Here is a 21,528-nt window from a genome sequence, read left to right on the forward strand (position 1 = left end):
TCATGGATCATATAATTCAATGGAACTTATTTCTTTCTTAACTGTAGTTAAGGAGCAAACAAACATATATGGAATTACAACTTGTGATCAGTTCTCTGAGGGAAAAAACACAATTCTGTCATAGAGAATAAAAAGAGAAGGCATCTACTTTAGATTGCATGGTCAGAGATAGCTTCTCTGGGGAGGCAGTAACTAGGCTGAGACCTGAATGGTGAAGAGTCAAGTCAGTAATATAAAGATGGGGCCTCTCAGCACTACCCAGGGGTTTTTGAGCATTTCCCTGATCAGCTACTCAGTGCTCCTAATAATTGTTTCAGATATTCTTTGCTCTTCTCAGACTTTCTCCCATTTACTCTAAGCAAGAAAATTGAAGTCATCAGATGGAATTAACTCCATGTCAGCACGCCTTCAATTTTCCTCAGTGATCTTTTTTTTTTTTTAATTAAACCTGGTTTTATGTATTTGTTGGTTTGCTTTTAAAGATTTTTTTTTAAAAGTAGGCTCCATGCCCAGCATGAAGCCCAACGCGGGGCTTGAAATCACGACCCTGAGATCAAGACCTGAGCTGAGATCAGAGTCGGACACTTAACCAATGAGCCACCCATGCACCTCTAAAGATTTTTTTTTTTAAGATTTTATCCATCCATTTGAGAAAGGGAGACAGAAATAACGACAGAGATAGAGCAAGAGTGGGGAGGAGCGGGAGAAGCAGGCTCCCCAATGAGCAGGGAGCCCGACACAGGGCTGCGTCCCAGGACCCTGGGATCATGACCTGAGCAGAAGGCAGACACTTAACTGACTGAGCCACCAGGTACCCCAAGATTTTTTTTTTTTTTAGTTTATTTATTTAAGCAATCTCCAAACCCAACATGGGGCCTGAACTCATGACCCAGAGATTAAGACCTGCATGCTCCACTGTCTGAGCCAGCCAGGTACCCCAAGATATTAGTTTTAACTAATCTCTACACCCAACGTGGAGCTCGAACTTAAAACCCTGAGATCAAGAGTCGCCAGGTGCCTCCAAAGATTTGTTTGTTTGTTTGTTTCAAGTATTCTCTATGCCTAACATGGGGCTCAAACTCATGACCCCATGATCAGGAGTCACACACTCTACCAACTGAGTCAGGCAGGTGTCCCGCTAAACTTTGTATTTTTAGATAATTGTTGATTCACGTGGAGTTGTAATAAATAATTTAGATGAGATCCTCTTTCTCCAGTGATAGTGTCTTGTAAAACCGTAGTACAACCAGGATGTTGACGTATGGTCAAGATTTCTGTCTCCACAAAGATCCTTCATGTTGTCTTTTTATAGCCACCTTCACTTCTCTCCTGCCCCTTCCCTCTCCATAATCCCCGGCAACCATTTTTGTAATTTTGACATTTCAAGAATATTATGTAAATGGAACCATTCAGTATGTAACCTTTTGGAGTTGGCTTTTTTAACTCCGTATAATTCTGAGGAGATTCATCCAGATTGTTGTGTTTATCAGTCCATTCTTTTTTATTGCTGAGTAGCCCATGTTTCAGAGTATATCAGTTTGTATAAACATTCATCCACTGAAGGACCTCTGAATTTCCAGTTTTTAGCTGTTATGAATGTAATATAATATATTATGAATCTTATAATGCTGTAATCATTCATTTGAAGGTTTTGTTTTAACATATGTCTTCATTTCTCTGGGATAAATTCCCAGGAATGCTATTGCAGGATTGTATGGTAGTTGTGTGTTTAGGTTTTAAGAAATTGCCAAACTGTTTTCCAGAGTCACAGTCCCATTTTATATTTCTACCAGTAATATATGACTGATCCAGTTTCTCCACAAACTTGCCAGCATTTGCTATTATTACTGTTTGAGTCATTCTGATAGGTAGCCATTATTTCTTCAAGTATTTTTTCAGCCTTGCCCTCTTTCTCTTCTTCTGGGACTTCAGTGACACAAATAGCTCTGTTCAGTTTTTTTTTTTTTCTTCAGTCTATTTTTCTTTCCTGTTATTTAAATTTGGGTATTTTCTATTGTTTTATCTTTTAGTTCACTGATTCTCTTGTTCCTTCCATTCTGTTATTGAGCCCAACCATTATTTTTTTTTCAGTTCTAAGATTTCTAGTTGGTTCTTCTTCTTTTTTTTTTTTTAAGATTTTATTTATTTACCTGAGAGAGAGAGCACGAGTGGGGGTGGGGAAGGGGCAGAGGGAAAGGGACAAGCAGACTCGATGAGCAGGGAGCCCGGCACAGGGCTCAATCCCAGGACCCAAAGATCATGACCTGAGCCAAAGGCAGACACTTAACTGACTGAGCCACCCAGGCGCCCCATTTGGTTCTTTATATTTTCTATTTCTTTGCTGAGGCTTTCTATTTTTTATTGCTTTTGAGCATGTTTATAATTGCTCACGTGCATTTTTATGATGGCTTCTTTAAAATCTGTCAAATAGGGACGCCTGGGTGGCTCAGTCGGTTAAGTGTCTACCTTTGGCTCAGGTCATGATCCCAGGGTGCTGGGATCAAGCCCCACATCAGGCTCCCCACTGAGCGGGGAGCCCGCTTCTTCCTCTCCCTCTACTGCTCCCCCTGCTTGTTCTCTCTCTCTCTGACAAATAAATAAATAAAATCTTCAAAAAAATAAATAAAATCTGTCTAATTTTAACATTTTCTGTTATCTCAGTGTTGACATCTATAGATTTTCTTTTTTTCATCCTTGGTATGACGAGTGATTTTTTTATTGAAATCTGGACATTTAGGATATTAGGAGACTTTTCTGTTTTGGTTTGTGTCTCTGACACCACTCCAGCAGGGGAAGGTAGAGGCACTGCCTTGTTATTGCCAGATTGGGGTAAATGTTCTGGTTCCCACTTGACTTCTGTTGGCACCCAAGATATGGGACTTCTCATCATTGTTATGCAGGGAATGGCATTCTGGTTCCCCACTAGGATTCTGTTGATATCTCCCTAGCTGAGAGGGGTGTGAGTACCTCATTTCTCTCCCCAGTTGGCCTCCACTGACACCATGTTGGGGTGAGGTGGCCTCATTACTGTTGGGCAGTAGTGAAAGTCTTGATTCTTCATCAGGCTTTGTTTGAGACCAACCCAGTAGGAAAAGGGAGGAGCACCTCATTACTGCCAAATGAATGTGAAAGTCCAGGCTCCCCACATGGTATCCATTGCCATCATAGGGGAAAGAGTGGTTCTTACCGCCCAACATGGATGAAAATCCTGGCTCCCTACTCAGACTTCTCTAACACCTCCCTGTGGGGAGATTGGAGCAACTAGTTACAGCTAGCAAGGGTAAGAGTCTAGGCTCCCCTCATGGCATTTGCTGGTGTGGGGGAGGGTGGGACCACAGTCTTTTCTGTGGTATTTGGCTGAAGTAAAGTTCTTGTCTAAAAGTTTTCTGTCTTGCTAAACTTTTTTCCTGGTTCTTTAGCTACAATGAGATGATTTTTTTTGGAGCTGTTTTTTGTTTTTTGTTTTTTGTTTTTTAAAGATTTTATTTATTTATTTGACAGAGAGAGACACAGCGAGAGAGGGAACACAAGCAGGGGGAGTGGGAGAGGGAGAAGCAGGCTTCCCGCGGAGCAGGGAGCCCCGATGCGGGGCTCGATCCCAGGATCCTGGGATCATGACCTGAGCCGAAGGCAAACGCTTAACGACTGAGCCACCCAGGCGCCCTGTTGTTTTTTTTTTTTGCCTCCGCTTCTCAGCATTTCTGGGTTACCAACTTCTTCAACTTTAAGTCTGGGATATATGGAGCAAGAAAAAAACTCAGGAACCTCACCATATCATTTTTGGGGTCCCAAGGTCCCTGGCTGATCTGCTTTTCTTCCCTTTATCTTTCAGCGTTATCTAGCCCTAACTTACCTTCCCACCTCATTTCTTGCCTCTCCCCACTTGCGTGCTTAAATCTCCGGGATTGCATCATGTTCTCAGTCATATCTAGGTCTTTACTAATGTTCTTCCCCTCTTTATCAGGGAAACATCTTATAGCTCTGCCTGTTTCTCACGTTCAAGCAATGTAGAACTACTTGCCATTTTCTTTTTTTTTTTTTTTTTAAAGATTTTTTATTTATTTATTTGACAGAGACAGAGACAGCGAGAGCAGGAACACAAGCAGGGGGAGTGGGAGAGGGAGAAGCAGGCTTCCTGCTGAGCCGGGAGCCCGATGTGGGACTCGATCCCAGGACCCTGGGATCATGACCTGAGCCGAAGGCAGTCGCTTAACCAACTGAGCCACCCAGGCGCCCTCTACTTGCCATTTTCTAACTATGTGTTGTGCTTTTACATCTCTGAGGCCTTTTGGGGGGGCATTTTAAAATGGAGATAAAATTGACATATAACATATTAGTTTCAGGTGTACAACATGATTCGATATATGTATGCTAAGGCTTTGTTTATGCTATTTATTCTTCCTTTAATACAACCCTTCTTTCTCCATCCTTGAATTTTTCCTTCATCTTCGAAGGACTTACTCAAAGATTACCTCTGCTGTTGAATCTTTCTAGATCTTCAGGAATGATGGGTTGCTTCTTTTTCTTTGTTTCCATGGTACTTTGTACTTGACTCTGATACAACATAGATCTCATTTTGTTACACTGTTTGAGACTTTCACTCCGTGGAATTTTGAATTCTTTGAGTATAGGGGCATGTCTTAATTTTCTTTGTATACACATTTGATAGTGTTTGACATATAATAATTGTTTAATAACTGTTCAATGGCTGGAACCTTACCATGAAATGTACTCCCCTGAAATAGAATTTTAAGACTATCTCTAGAACCGCACTGCCCAATAGAAATATAACATGAGCCACAAATGTGAGGCACGTATGTAATTTTATTATTTTTTTAAGATTTTAGTTATTTGTCAGAGGGAGAGAGAGAGCATAAGCAGGGGGAGGAGAAGAGGGAGAAGCAGGCCCCCCACTGAGCAGGGAGCCCAACACAGGGCTTGATCCCAAGACCCTGAGATCATGACCTGTGCTAAAGGCAGACGCTTAACTGACTGAGCCACCCAGCTACCCCCACATATATAATTTTAAATTTACTAGTGGCCACATTTTAAAAGTAGAAACTGGTGAAACTAATTCATAATTTTATTCAACCCAATATATCCAAAATACCATTTAACATGTAGTCAATATGAAAGTTATTAATGAGATATTTTACATTTTTTGTACTAAATCTTCAAAATCTGTTGTATATTTTACACTTACAGCATACCTCAGTTTGGACTATCTGCATTTCGAGTGCTCAGTAGTTGTGTGTGGCTAGTGACTACTGGTTTGGACAGTATAGCTCTAGAATAATGGAGTTCCTAATATATAGTCATTTTTGTCCACTGTGACAGGTAAAGGTTTTTCTTGATTTTAACTTTTTTTTTTAAGATTTTATTTATTTATTTGACAGAGAGAGCGAGAGCAGGAACACAAGCAGCAGGAGTGGGAGAGGGAGAGCAGGCTTCCCGCCGAGGAGGGAGCCTGATGTGGGACTCGATCCCAGGACCCTGGGATCATGACCTGAGCCGAAGGCAGACACTTAACAACTGAGCCACCCAGGCGCCCCGATTTTAACTCTTTAACCATGAATAAGTCTGCAGAATCCACTAGAAAGCAGTGTTCCCTTTAAAAAAATACTTTAGTTCTAATATAAGGGTGACTAAGCTAGCAGCCCAAGCTGTATCTTTAGTATGAGTCTCCAGAGGTGCCGCTTGGAGTTCTTCCCTTGACTCCAGGCTATTTATTTACCTGGTCCTAACTGTTCACTCACCCTAGACTGTTCTTAGGCTGTTTTTTATTGGCATGGCTGTTACTTTCACAGGAAATATTTAATTGATATGGTGATATGGTTGAGATTGATGTGGTTCCAAAGCATCATATACTTTCTTGCACTATTAATTGCTAGTTGGGTGGATCTCTAAGGGACTTTAAGAGGTTCCTGTATCCACTTTATTTGAATTTATCTGACAGAAAGTGACTATAACCTCTAGATCCTTTTAATAAGATTTCGGATCTAGCCAGTGATCTCAATGTAGATATGTATGTGCTAAATATATGTGTGTATATATATGTTTGTGTGTGTAATAATGTATTATAGTGAAATTGAAGGATAGACTAGTAATGTATTGGTAACAAATTAATTCCCCAAATTCAATAGCTTAACATAAAGTTTGTTTATACCTCACTCAAATGCTGCAAGTCCATGGAGGGTTCTGCTCCATGGTCATTCTTGGATCCAAGCTGATGGAGGCTCTACTCTCAGAAATCTATACTGTCTAGAACTTGAAGACTCCTTATTTGTCATAGCAGGAAAAGGTAGCATAGGAAATCATGCACTGGCTCTCAGGTGCTTCAACCTATAGGCCATTGGTCAGAACTAGGCACATGGCCCCATCTAATTCCAAGGATGGGCTGGGAAATGTAGCGGTCTGCGTGTCCAGGAAGACAAGTAGAACCAGATGTTAGTGAATATCTGCAATATCTACCATAGTCACTCGCTAGCCCCATGATCTTGGAAAGCCACTTTTCTCAGCCCTAGTTTACTCATCTATAAGTTGTAATAATAATATTCTTACCTCATGGAATTGTTATGTATATTAAATGAAATATTTTTACATGGGTGTGCTTGGGAGATGTAAAGTGTGCTGGAAATTTTAGCTGTTCTTTAATTATCTTTTGAAATTAAAGTGCTGCTTATTTTTTTCCAGGTCTACTGAATGATGGAACTGTAGGTATTTTCAGGGGCAACCAGATGCGCTTAAAGCGTGCTTGCATTCGGAAAGCCAAGATCTCTGCTGTTGCTTTCCGGAAAGCTTTCTGCCATCACAAGTTAGTGGAACTTGATGCTACAGGTGTGAATGCAGACATCACGATTACAGACATCATCAGTGGGCTTGGCAGTAACAAATGGATCCAGCAAAATCTCCAGTGCCTCGTGCTGAACTCATTAACTCTTTCCCTCGAAGATCCTTATGAGCGGTGCTTCAGCCGGCTTTCTGGCCTTCGAGCATTAAGCATTACCAATGTTCTCTTTTACAATGAAGACCTCGCTGAAGTTGCCTCATTGCCAAGATTAGAGAGCCTGGATATTTCTAACACCTCAATCACAGACATCACAGCTTTGCTGGCCTGCAAAGACCGACTCAAGTCTCTAACCATGCACCACTTGAAATGTTTAAAAATGACAACTACCCAGATACTGGATGTTGTTCGGGAACTAAAACATCTGAATCATCTTGATATTTCAGATGACAAACAGTTTACATCAGACATAGCTCTTCGCTTACTAGAACAAAAGGACATCCTACCCAACCTTGTCTCCCTAGATGTTTCTGGGAGAAAGCACGTGACAGATAAAGCTGTTGAAGCCTTCATACAACAACGGCCCAGCATGCAGTTTGTAGGTTTGCTGGCCACTGATGCAGGTTACTCTGAATTCCTCACCGGTGAAGGACATTTGAAGGTTAGACTTTTAAAATGTATTATTTTGTCAGGCTGACCGATGTCTTAGCTGCATAAGGCTCCATTAAGATGAATGTCTAACAATATATGGAACATGTCGACGAAAAACGGCGTTGTATAGTGGAAAGGCCTTGCTTTAGAGTCAGAGAATCCCAATTAAAATCCTAGCTTGCTTGCTTTGTGACCCAGACCAAGATAAGGATGTAACTTTTTGGGTTTCCATTTCTTTATTTATAAAACAGATATTCTATCTAACAGAATTCTTCTAAAGATTAATAATTGTATATGTAAAGTGCAAGTCACGTAGTAGGCCTTGGATAAATGATAGTTTTCATGATGGTAATATTTAGATATTTTGAACCACTGTAACATACCGTTTCTAATTGGTCACTTTAAAAAACTAAGGATACTCCTTGTTGAATTGATACCATTGGGAAGTCAAGTTCTCCAAGGAGATCTTTACTGTAGAAGTGGTGCAATTTTGCTTTTCTTAAGGTGTTTCATGCCTAATGATTTAAATTTGTCTGCTTGGTACTTGGGATTCAAAGATGAAAAAGATACAGGATCTGCCTTCAAGGAGCTTAGTCTTGGTGGTGATACAATCATAAATAACTATAAACCCAAAGATCAGTGTAATGAGTAGAAGAAATTTCTTCCAGCTGGAGAATTTGAGGCTTGATGGAAAAGATGGTATCTGAGTCAGACCTTGAAGGATACAATTGTGACAAGTTTAAGGAAAACTAATATTTTTCTAATATACACTGTGAATCCTCTAGAAGCCTTATATTGATAGGTATTTGCTTCATTTTACAGATGAGAAACATAGACTCAGAAGTTATATGATTTAGGGCGCCTGGGTGGCTCAGTTGGTTGGGCGACTGCCTTCGGCTCGGCTCATGGTCCTGGAGTCCCGGGATCGAGTTCCACATCGGGCTCTGTGCTCAGCAGGGAGTCTGCTTCTCCCTCTGACCATCTCCCCTCTCATGCTCTCTCTATCTCATTCTCTCTCTCAAATAAATAAATAAAATCTTTAAAAAAAAAATTATATGATTTACAGTTAGAACCAACATTTGGATTTACATCTAATTCCAGAGCCCCATTTTTTCCCCCTACTGCCTACACTTAATTAAGCAGAAGCATCCTTTGATCCTACCTGGAGCAGAGTCAGGGATGGCCTAGAAGTGGATATTGTGACCCAAAAGGCAAGGTATCTTTTTTGAGTAATCATGACAGATTCAAAAAAGGAGAAGGAAGGTTAGTTGTAAATATCTTATAAACATCTTAGTTCTTAGGTTATTTGTAAATTTAGACCTTAAAAAATAGAATGTAGAAAATGATTTTGAGTTACTCTTTTTTATTCATTCAATATTTTATCAAGTGCTGGGCATGGGGATTTGATGGTGGGGCCAAACAGACATGATTTTGCCCTCATGGAGCTTGTAATTTAGTGAGGGAGTCAAGCAATCAAATACCATGTGCCAAATGTGTGTGCGTGTGCTTTAAATATACATAAACACATATATTTAAATATATATATCACATACATATATATGTATATCATATATACATGCCTGTATATAGGCTTTAAACTATATTGTGCTAAAATCTAGAAGATAATGCAGTATTATATATGAGAGTGTTTAACAGAGAGACTTGACTTAATTTAAGGCTTCTCTGAAGAATTGATGAATGAGTGGAGATCTTAAGGGTGAGTAGCTTGGTAGAGAACATTCCAGGCAGAGAGAATAATATATGCAAAATATGTGTGGTAGGAAGGAGCACAGTACATCCAAGGAACTGAAAGAAAGGCCACTGTGGCTAGAGCTCAACAGTAGAAAGTCACAGAGCAATGAGATGAGGCTGGAAAAGTAGGCACCAGGGCCAGACTTGGAAAGGTCACATAAGCCAGGTGCAGGGCAACAAGAAGTGTGAGGACCTTACTTAACTTGTTATAGAACAAAACAGATTTTTAGCACAGGGCTTGTTGATGAAGGAAATATAAAAACGTAAATTACTATTGTAATGTTACTTTTTTTTTTTTTTTTTAGATTTTATTTTTATTTATTTGAGAGAGAGCGAATGAGAGACAGAGAGCATGAGAGGGGGGAGGGTCAGAGGGAGAAGCAGACTCCCTGCCAAGCAGGGAGCCTGATGCGGGACTCGATCCAGGGACTCCAGGATCATGACCTGAGCCGAAGGCAGTCGCTTAACCAACTGAGCCACCCAGGCGCCCTATTGTAATGTTACTTAACTGCCTAACAAATTGGTCTAATAGTAAAGAATTCTAAAAATTAAAAGGGGAAAAAATCCCTGTGTGCTGGGAGTTAAGGGAGAATTTCCGAGATGAGGTGAGCTCGACCTTCATCCTAAAGGATGAAAGGAATGTGTCCCTGGTATGTTAAGCTAAATAATATTCTTAAGGCAAAGATCCTATAATAGGTATGATCCCAGAGCAGTACAGTTTTTGCTTATTTCTTCTTACAACCAACAGACCCTCCAGTGAATTAGACTAAGTTATAAAATTGAGACTAGTAGGACATCTGTATTTCACAATGCCTCTGTGAAACAAGTTTGTGGGGTTTTTTTTGTTTTTTATTTTTTATATTTTATTCTTTTTTGTGAAACAAGTTTGATTTCACAAATGGAGCTGTTATTACTTTGAAATATTGACCATATGAAACACCTACTTTATTTGGAATCATTATCTAGTTTCCTCCTCTGTAAACATTGAAGTAGTGATTCTCAACCTGGACTACAATTAAAATCACCTGGAGTGTAATTATGTGAAATGTTGGATATGTTAACCAACCTTATGGTAATCATTTCCCAATATATACATGTATCAAATCATCATGTTGTACACCTTAAACTTACACAATGACATATGTCAATTATATCTTGATAAAGCTGGGGGATTTATTTATTTATTTATTTATTTATTTATTTATTATTTCTTAAAGATTTTATTTTTAGGTAATCTCTATACCCAACGTGGGGCTCAAACTCACGACCCCAAGATCAAGAGTCACATGCTTTAGGGGCACCTGACTCTTGATTTCAGCTCAGGTCATGATTTCCGGATTGTGGGATCGAGCCTCACGTGGGTCTCTCCACTGGGCATGGAGCCTGCTTGGGATTCTCTCTCTACCCCTCCTCCCCCACCAAAAAAAAAAAAAAGTCACATGCTCTACCAACTGAGCCAGCCATACACCCCTGGGGAAAAAAAAAATTTTTTTTTTTAATTTTATTTATTTGACAGAGAGACACAGCGAGAGAGGGAACACCAGCAGGCTTCCCGCAGAGCAGGGAGCCCGATGCGGGGCTCAATCCCAGGACCCTGGGATCATGATCTGAGCCAAAGGCAGACGCTTAATGACTGAGCCACTCATGCGCCCCAAAAAATTTTTAATTAAAAGAAATCACTTATGGAGCTTGAACAATTAAATCAGAACCACAGGGAGGTAGCACTCAGGCATCAGTATTTTCTAAAGCTCCTTAGGTGATTGCAATATTCCAGCCAAAGTTGAGAATCATTGTTTTAAAAGAATTTTTTTTTTTTTTTTTTAAGAGATCACTGGGGGCGCTGGTTAAACGTCTGTCTTCAGCTCAGGTCATGATCCCGGGGTCCTGGGATTGAGCCCCACATCGGGCTCCCTGCTCAGTGAGGAGCCTGCTTCTCCCTCTGCCTACTCTGCCTGCAACTCCTCCTGCTTGTGCTCTCTCTGTCTCTCTCTCAAATAAATAAATGAAATCTTTAAAAAAAAAAAAAAAGAGGGCACCTGGGTGGCTCAGTCGTTGGGTGGCTGCCTTCCGCTCGGGTCGTGATCCCAGGGTCCTGGGATCGAGCCCCCCATCAGGCTCCCTACCCTGTGGGAGGTCTGCTTCTCCCTCTCCCACTCCCCCTGCTGATGTTCCCTCTCTCGCTGTGTCTCTCTCTGTCAAATAAAAATAAATAAATAAATAAATAAAATCTTTTTTAAAAATTAAAAAAAAAGAGGTCACTGGGGGGCACCTTACTGGCTCAGTTGGAAGAGCATGGGACTCTTGATCTTGGGGTATGAGGTCAACCCCATGTTAGGTGTAGAGATTACTCAAATCAAAACAAAACACAAACTTAAAAAGAGATCATTGAACTTTCCCTTTTGTTCAACTATATACAAAAATTGATGTTCTTTTTAAATTATTTCCTGATTTGAGAACTGAATAATAGTAAGTCATGTTAAGGGAGGAGAGCTGAGATTGCCACATCTCCTTTTTAAAAATTGTCCAGTTTAGGGCGCCTGGGTGGCTCAGTTGGTTAAGCGACTGCCTTCGGCTCAGGTCATGGGATCCCAGGGTCCTGGGATCGAGTCCCACATCAGGCTTCCCCTGCTCTGCGGGGAGCCTGCTTCTCCCTTTGCCTCTGCTTGCCACTCCCCTGCTTGTGCTCTCTCTCTCTGTCAAATAAATAAATAAAATCTTAAAAAAAAAAAAAATTGTCCAGTTTAGCAAAGTTGTTGAAACACTTGTCTGAAATGATTGTTTTAGGATTGTGATGCTTTAAATTAGTTGAGGGGGCACCTGGGTGGCACAGTCAGTTAAGCATCTGATTCTTGGTTTTGGCTCAGGTCATCATCTCAGGGTTGTGAGATCAACCCCGCCACCCCAACCACCATGTCAGGCTCTGCAGTCAGTGCAGAGTCTCCTTAAGGTTTCTCTTTCCCTCTCCCTCTGTGCCCCTCCCCAAATCCAAACAAACACACAAACCAGCTGATACTGGAGTCTGCCTTTGTATCTTGGACTGTTTGATTCCAAAGCATGTGTCCTTTCCACTACATCTCATTGTCTCTGTTGGAGAATCTTAGTTCTTTACTTTCCCCTCAATTTCTAGTCCCAACACAGAGGGTTTTCTTACCATAGAATTTCTAACTCTGTCATTGTTTCCCCACCCAATTTGCTCTTCTGTCATCATCAGTTTTCTGAACCTTCCATTTTTCCACAACTAGGATTCGTTGGCCATCTCATTCCCAGACTTTGGGGTTATCTACTAAGCTGTGGTTCCAGTTCCTGAGAATCACTGGAAATGTGCAAAACTCAATATTAGTTCTCATTTTTACTTAGCTTCCTAGATATCACTCTTATCTTTTTTTCAAGCTTTTCTGACTACCATGCTTAATTTCCTTTATTGGTTCTTTCTCATTTCCCAGGTCTCTAAATATTTAAAAATTTCTCGGTCCTTAGATCTCTATGCTAGACTTCTCCCTTGAACTAAGACTCCTATATTGAACTGCAGTAATCAATACGCAGTGAAGATCCATATAAGTCTTTAGGCAGAAGAGTTGATCCATTTCAAAAAACATTTACTAAGTACTTTTTATTTTATTTTTTTTTATTTTAATTTTTATTTTTTAAAGGTTTTATTTATTTGACAGAGACACAGTGAGAGGGGGAATACAAGCAGGGGGAGTGGGAGAAGGAGAAGCAGGCTTCCCACTGAGCAGGGAGCCCAACGCGGGGCCAATCCCAGGACCCTGGGATCATGACCTGAGCCGAAGGCAGACGCTTAACTGACTGAGCCACCTAGTTGCCCCTGTTTTATTTTTTTAAATTTTTTAAAGATTTTATTTATTTATTAGAGAGAGAGAGCAGAGGGGAAGGGCAGAAGGAGAGGGAGAGAGAGTCTTAAGCAGACTCTGCACTGAGCATGGAGCCTGACACAGGGCTCGATCTCCTGACCCTGAGATTATGACCTAAGCCAAAACCATGAGTTGGACTCTTAACTGACTGGGCCACCTGGGTGCCCCACCTCTATTTTAAATTGTTTGCAGAAACCGGTACATACAGATACTTGTTTTTTTATCATCTAGTATATGAAATTGGTTGAATTGAAGATGCTTGTAGTTTGAGGAGTCAGACTACTTGACTTGAGGGTTTATCACTGGCTAGAGAAGTATTGATCACTGAATAAAACATACATGCAATGAAATTCATTTAGAATATTTAACATTCCAGTAACAAAGTTCTTTTTTTTAAATATATTTTTTTTAAATTTTATTTATTTATTCAACAGAGAGTGAGAGAGTACAAGCAGAGGGAGCAGTAGAGGGAGAGGAAGAAGCAGGCTTCCCACTGAGCAGGGAGCCTGACGCGGGGCTTGATCCCAGCACCCTGAGATCATGACCTGAGCCGAAGGCAGACGCTTAACCATCTGAGCCACCCAGGCACCCCGAAAGTTCTTTAATTTTACATTCAAAGATAACTTGAGGCTGTATTTCATATAGATATTATAAAGCAGTTGAATCAACCAAATATGGGTAAATTAAGTCTTACTGAGATAATCGTTAAACATTTTCCCTCTTACAGTCTTTTTTATTTCACACAGTATTTCACTGTCTTTACAAATCAAAAAAAATCTAAGAGAAAGTTCAGGGGTCCTGGGATCGAGCCCCACATAGGGCTTCCGGCTCAATGGGGAGTCTGCTTCTCCCTCTTCCCTCTGCCCCACCCCCCCACTCACGCGTGCACGTGCACGCTCTCTCTCTCAAATAAATAAATAAATAAATAAAATCTTAAAGTAACCACTACACCAAATGTGGGGCTTAACTCACAACTGAGATCAGGAGTTGCATGCTTTACCAACTGAGCCAGCCAGGTGTCCCTGAACAGAATCTCTTGATGCTGAATGGGAGCTAGATAAATCTGGGAGAATTAATTGACACAGTTATTTGGTGAATACTTATTGAGCGCTTATTCTAAACCACACATAATGCTAATTGTTGGGGTACAGTGGTGAATGGATCAGTTGAGTGGGGGGATTATGATAATGGTTATGAAGGAGATGTTTAGGGAGACCTGATTTAGATTGGTGGGTCAGGAAAAGCCTCCCTAAAGAAGTGTCATTTAACTTGAATTGGGAAGGATGACTAGAAATTAGTCAAAGAAAGTGGAAGATTTCAGTCAGAGAAGATGTTATATATAATGGCCTTTTGCTGGGAAAGAGCTTGGCTTATTGAAAGATCAGGAAAAAAAGGCCAGTGTAGCTTTAACATGAGTTAAGGGGAATTAAGGAGTTACTCTAAGAGACAGATAAGGGCCTAATCACGTGGTAAGGCTTTATAAATAGTGTTAAATATCTTAAGATTTACTTTAGGTGCAGTATAGAAAATGTTAACCATAGGCTTATAGTAGGGTAAGCCTTTCTAACATACATCTCTTTAGCACCTTCATAGGATGACTATTCTGGGTGGGTTGGAAAGTAATCATTCGCATTTGTTTCAAGACTTAAATGGCTATCCTGGACGCCATGTATACAAATGATGTTTGGCTAGAGAAAGTTAGAGGGTTGAAGAAATCCTAAAAGCTAATCTTATGGCTATGTTCAAAGGTATCTGGAGAAGCCAATGAAACTCAGATTGCAGAAGCATTGAAGCGCTACAGTGAGCGGGCATTCTTTGTCCGGGAAGCTCTATTTCACCTTTTTAGCCTGACTCATGTGATGGAAAAAACAAAGCCAGAAATTTTAAAGGTAAGAATAAGAAACTGGATACAAAAATTTTGAAATTATCTCCCTGGATACAGATGATGGCTTTGTGAAGAAAATTGGTGAAAATTTGCATTTGTCTTTGTTTGTTTGTTTGTTTGTTTTGGTAATGGGATTGATGAGGTATGATTTCAGCTGTTAGCCATAAATGAGAAAGAGAGAAGGTAGTTGCATAGTGTTATTGACGTTTTATAGTAGTGTCAGTAAGCGGTATAAATGCCTTCCACTTCACCTTTAACTACCTAAAACCAGTGACCAGTGTGATACTTTTTTCACCATCTACAGTAGAAAATGAAAGTATATGACTGGAATCACAACACTGTATTGTATTGCTTCCATATGGACTTTTTAAAGAAATATAATATTGGAATTCCATAAGGTACCTTCCCATGCCACTTTTGAACCACCTGTGCTTTCTTTTTTTTTTTTTTTTTAAAGATTTTATTTATTTATTTGAGACAGAGAGAATGAGAGAGAGCAAGCACATGAGAGGGGGAGGGTCAGAGGGAGAAGCAGACTCCCTGCTGAGCAGGGAGCCCGACGTGGGACTCGATCCAGGGACTCCAGGATCATGACCTGAGCCGAAGGCAGTCGCTTAACCAACTGAGCCACCCAGGCGCCCCGAACCACCTGTGCTTTCATCATTAATTCATGATATTTCCCAATTAAAATCTTTTAACCAAGATAGCTTTTGAAGAGCAAGAAAGAAAGATTCTTAATTTTTGTTAATTGCTTAGGGTTGTGTTTATCAGATTGTGGTCCTTGGTCCACCAGAAGTCTGGAATATTATTTATTTTTAAAAGCATATTTGTGAACCCCACTCTAAGACATTTAGACTCAATAAGGCTGGATGAGGTACAAGAATCTGCATTTTAATAATCTCCCAAGATAATCCTAATACACATTTGAAACCAGTGAGTGTAGGACTGTATTATATTTGATGCCTCATTTAGTGGGCACAACAATTCCAATAGATAAGTTTTATCTTTTATTTTACGGATTGTGTAACTAAAGGTATGTGACAGTTAAGTAGCAGTAAGTTAGTGGCAGAGCCAGAAATTACTTAACCACCCCGTTATCTTAAATTTTGAGAATGGGGTGCTTAGACAGAAACCAATAAAATTTCAGTCACTGGGATGTTATCTCTAATACCAGTCACCCTTCCATATATACCAGAGGATATTGGCACTTGGTATATGAATTATCTTTTTTTGGTTTTGGTTACTGTGAACCTGAGCAACAAAGGACCTCTAGTCCTGATCTGAAATATTTACTCATTCATTCATTCAGAGAATGGTGCAGAGAGAAATGAAAGAATATAGAGAATTCTTTTAAGGAATTTAGTTGCAAAGGAGAGCAGAGGAAAAAGATGGTAGTTGGCTGAGGAACTGTTTTTTTGTTTTTTGTTTTTTTTTCTTTAAGATGAGAGGAAAAATAGCTTTTTTGTATGCTGATATGAATGATCCAGTACAGAATAAAAAATTGATATAAGAGATAGAAGAACAGCCAAAGCAATGTCCTTGAGTAGACAAGAAGTGACAGATGTAGCATGTAAGTGGAGGGATTACCTTTAGAGGGGAACCCAAAAAGATAATTTATGGTAATAGGAAGGCAGCATATGCATGTTTATGTACTGATAAGGAGGATGCATGTAGTAGTGAGAATCTGAAGTTCTTTTCTGAATGTTTCAATTTTCTCAGTGTAATTGGAAGCAAGGTTCTTTAGCTGATAGTGACAATTGGGAGGATTTGTTGGGGTCTGAGGAGAGGGGAAAAGATGAGAAACAGTTATCTAGGCCAGAGGGAAGCAAATGGATTTTATTGTACTATAACTTTAGCAATGTTCTCAAGAAACTGAATGTTGGGGATTTGAAAGTGAAAAGTTTGCTACTGGTTTACTCTAAAATCAGTAAGAATTTATTTAGTGCTTAGCATATAAGAGGCACTGTACTAGGTCTGGGAAATACAAAGATGAGTTATCTGAATAGAAAAGATTCATTAGCCCTACAGAAAAATCCCTCGGTATGAACAACTTGATACCTTCCTGGACCAGGTGGGCAGGAACTACGTGTTGATAAGTGATTGCTATGCCCTAGGCTCTTTGCACATGAGGATAAAAAAGATAACTTAAGACATCTTAGAAATTGTTATAGATCAACAAAGTAAAGTTTCTATGTTAAGAGGGCTGGTATTAATAATGTGAATAAAGAGAACTAATTTTTTTCCAGCTTGTGGTTACTGGGATGAGAAACCACCCTATGAATTTGCCAGTACAACTTGCTGCAAGCGCCTGTGTGTTTAACTTAACTAAGCAGGATCTTGCTGCAGGAATGCCTGTCCGACTCCTGGCCGATGTGACCCATTTGCTGCTCAAAGCTATGGAACATTTTCCCAATCACCAGCAGGTAAGCATGTGGAAATTCCTATTCAAATAGTCCTTTTAGTGTCCCCTACCCATCTTCTACCAACATACAGTTCAATTTAGTAGACCAAGGCTGGAAATTAAAATGCCTTTGTAGACGGTAAAGTAATAAATTTATGGTACGACTGAGTGTAGGAAAACAGAGAAGTAGAAAACTAAAGAGTACATTCCCTGCCTAAAAGTATTTAAATCCAAATGCTGAGGGAAATAGTGCAAACCATAAAAAACTCATCTTCCCCCTCAATCTTGACTTTGTGATAATTTCAGCAAATAGCCATAGCACATTTGTTCTGAGCCAGGCACTGTCAAGTACTGGCATACAGAAATGAGTAAGACGTGGGTTTTCTAATTCTAGCTGTATGGTGGGCTTCATAACCTGTCCTAGCCTCAGATGAAAATTGAAAATATAAAAATCATATTTTTAATTCTTAAAACTTAGCAGCCAGTTGGCAAGTTAATAAAAAATACTCAGAGGCCAAAAAATAAATCTCAAATCTTTTTTAAAAAAAAATGGCAATCCAGATTGGTGAGTGGATCATTAAAGCCAGCTTCCCTCATTGAGGGCAGTTGCCAAATTGGATGAGCTTTAAGCTTTGTTTTTTGTGTGTGTGTGTGTGTTTTTTGTTTTAATTTTATTTATTTATTTGTCAGAGAGAGAGAGCAAAGGAGCACAAGCAGAGGGAGCGGCAGGCAGACTCTATCCTAGGACCCCGGGATCATGACCCGAGCTGAAGGCAGACGCTTAACTGACTGAGCCACCCAGGCATCCCTCGTTTTTTTTTTAGATTTATTTTTTTTTTTTAAGATTTTATTTATTTTACAGAGAGAGTGAGAGCACAAGCAGGGGGAGCAGTAGAAGAGAGGGAGAAACAGGCTCCCCGCTGAGCAGAGAACCCGATGCGGGGCTGGATCCCAGGATCCTGGGATCATGGCCCAAGCTGAAGGCAGACACTTAACCATCTGAGCCACCCAGGAGCCCCAAGATTTATTTATTTATTTTAGAGAGTGAGCATGCATGTGTGTAGGTTCAGGGAGAAGTATAGGGAAAGGGAGAGAGAATCCTCAAGCAGACTCCCCGCTGAGAGTGGAGCATGTTTTGGGGCTCAATCCCAGGACCCTGAGATCTTGACCTGAGCTGAAATCAAGAGCTGGTCACTTAACCGACTGTGCCACCCAAGCACCCCTAGGCTTTGGTTTTTATGGCCTCTGGGAGCCAGGTGGATAGAGGACAAAGCAGGACCCACCCAAAGGTCACCGGAAGGGAGGGAGATTAGCTGATATTAATTCTTTTTATTATCCTGTCTCATCTAATAGAAAAAACAAAAATATGCGCAAGTAAATTCACATGGATCCAGTGGAAGTTAGTCTTTCAAAAGTAGGGAGGCAGAACAAAAGTTGTAAGAAATAATTGGTGTTTCATCAGTGATCTTCCTTTTTTTATAGAAGCTACACCTAGTTAAAAAATAACAAAACAATATTTTATTCAGGAATTTTTTTTCTCCCTTTGGTTCTTTAGTTACAGAAGAATTGCCTCCTTTCACTTTGCAGTGACCGGATCCTTCAAGATGTTCCATTCAACAGGCAAGTGTTAGCCCCAGAACTTAAAATGGACCAAAATGGAATTTTAGAATTCTGTCTCGGGCCATTTCTTACCAGTTGGCATATCCTTGGTGTATAGTTAATCAAGTGGATGGGATTCTACACTACCTTAAAGAATGTTAACTCTACTTTCTCTCATTTAGTGTTTAGACATTCCTGTTAACAGATGGGCCTGTTTTCGTAGCCCTTTGCTTAAAAATTTATATTATTATAGTTTTTAGAATATCCACACAGTATTGTAGGCTGAAGAAACTGAGGCATATAGATTCAGTGTCTTGCTCATGGTTTTGTGTCTAGTAACTGCAAGGCTGGAAAGACTCAAGTCCAGTGTTCTTTTCTCTGTATCATACCTCTTATTATTATTGTTATTTGATACTGAATTATAGAAGAAACTTTTTAAGTAGAGGTTAAGGGAGGTTATATAGCTGGATTCAAGTAAATATAAAGTGTTCTTCCCTTGCTTTCTAAGATGTGATTTGAGAGCTAAAAAAGATTTTTTGTCATCTTACTATTTTAAATATAATTTTTAATGATGGTATTGAAAAAGAAAATATACTTATGATTTAATGAAACATATATTTCTCAAGCAGCAATTTTACTGTGATTTATTTGGGTAACAGTACACTGTTATCTGGCACAGCTGAGGAATGAAATGTTCCATTTACTATTTCAAATAAATAGTTCAGATAAAAATATAACTACATATATCTCTCATGTAGATTACTAATTTTATTTTGTAAATACTGAGCATCTGTACTGATTACATGAAGTCATATGTAGGAAAGACATAGTCACTTTCCTAAAGAAAATTGTCAACTAACCCAGGGGTTGACAAACTTCTTTTAAAGGGCTAACTAATAATATTTTGGGCTTATTAGCCATAGGGTCTCTGTTGCAACTACTTAACTCAGCCATTGTACCTCCAAAGCAATTGAAGATGATATATACACAAATGGTTTTACTATGTTCCAATAAAACTTTAGAAAACAGGCAGCTGGACCCACAGCTATAAAATCACTATATGTAAGCTATACTTTACTTACCTCTGATCTAGCCAATACACTGCTAGATTTGAGCTTCTTTGTGGTCAGAGACTGTGATTGGTTAATCTCTTTGTCTCTAGTGCTTAAGTGGATGTTTGATGGATGAATGAATGAAAAATGAGTATGACAGAAGACAGAATTTTTCATAGAAGAAGATGACAGAATGCATTGGGCCCCCAAACGAGGAGGGAAAGATTTCATCTGATTGGTGATCATTAAAGATTTCATGTTAGTGATGGCATTTGAGATAATAAAGATAACGACTAACCTGTATAAAGCACTTCTATTGCCAAGCACTGTGCTAACTAAGTGTTTCACATACGTGTATTCAGTCCATACAAAAGTCCTGTGAAATTGTTGTTCTTATAATTTTCATTTTATAGATGAAAAAACAGGCAGAGAGAGGTTTAGTAACTTTCTCAAGGTGATTAAGATATAGCAAGTAGCAGAATTTAGATTTAAATCCAGAATGACTCCAGAACCTCTACTTTTTACATCCTTGCTGTATTGCTTTGAAGATGAGAGCAGGTTGAATTGATTGTTTTATGTTGTGGGATCTGCACAAATACAGGTACAGAGGAAGTTTATAATAATAATAGGAAAAAACCTTTATCAAAAGCTTGGTATGTGCTAAGTTCTGTACTAAGTCTTAAGTTTTATGTGTAATATTATTTAATCCTCACAACAATCCTATTGAATAGATCTTATTATTTTACAGATGAGAATATTGAAGTTCAGAGAGATTAAGGAAATTGCCCCAGGTTCCCAAAGTTAGTAAGTGGTAGAAGTGGTATTTGAAACTGGGCTGACTCCAGAATGTGTGATGTTCTTAACGACTTTCCTGCATTGCTTCATATGATAAAATAACGTATTTTATTATTATCAACAACATTAGGTAGAACTAGAATTTAAACCCCAAAATACAAGGAGCTTTAGAATCTGTGCTCTTTTAACAGTAGGGCTATCTTAATCATAATTGTGGGCATGTTTGGGGACTAATGAGTAGTCCACTTTGCAGTAAGCATCGGGTAGGCAGGAAAAAAGATTTGAAAGTACGGGCCCATTGTTAGAGTCTGAAAATACTGTGAGTACAGGAATGACATCATACCTAAGTTCTCTGACAGATTTATATATTACCAATGTGTAGGCACAAATTGAAGGGAAAACAATGAGGCAGAATGGCCCATTAGGAATCTACTGTAAAAGAATCTGAGATGGCCTTGGGAGTAGAAAGGAGGTAACAGTAAATTTGAGAGATTTGCAGAGGAGTAATTTATATCTCTGTAATTCAGCCAACATGTATTAAACACTATTCATGTGTAAAGCTCTGTATTGGGTTCTTGGTATAAAGGGCTGAATAGGACATAGTCCTTTACCTCAAGGAACTCACGGGCCAGTGGAGGATTCATGTGAGGCTACAGATAATCACTCTGACAGAGTTACAAACAAATACTAAGGAGCAGTGAGAAAGCAGTAATAAACTTGTCAAGGAAAACTCC

General features: G+C 39.5%; 1 protein-coding gene across 1 annotated transcript in view; it reads left to right on the forward strand.

Moving 5' to 3' along the window:
• ZYG11B (zyg-11 family member B, cell cycle regulator) overlaps window positions 1-21,528 on the forward strand; it is a 67,372-nt gene that overhangs the window by 25,865 nt on the left and 19,979 nt on the right. The window contains exons 3-6 of the mRNA XM_031025262.2: window positions 6,694-7,448; window positions 14,811-14,951; window positions 17,194-17,370; window positions 18,904-18,968. Of these exons, the coding sequence (XP_030881122.1) occupies window positions 6,694-7,448; window positions 14,811-14,951; window positions 17,194-17,370; window positions 18,904-18,968 (1,138 nt within the window). The remainder of the gene's footprint in view (window positions 1-6,693; window positions 7,449-14,810; window positions 14,952-17,193; window positions 17,371-18,903; window positions 18,969-21,528) is intronic.

Source organism: Leptonychotes weddellii, chromosome 4 (genome assembly GCF_054177405.1).
Source record: "Leptonychotes weddellii isolate Sample4059 chromosome 4, ASM5417740v2, whole genome shotgun sequence".
NCBI lineage: Eukaryota > Metazoa > Chordata > Mammalia > Carnivora > Phocidae > Leptonychotes > Leptonychotes weddellii.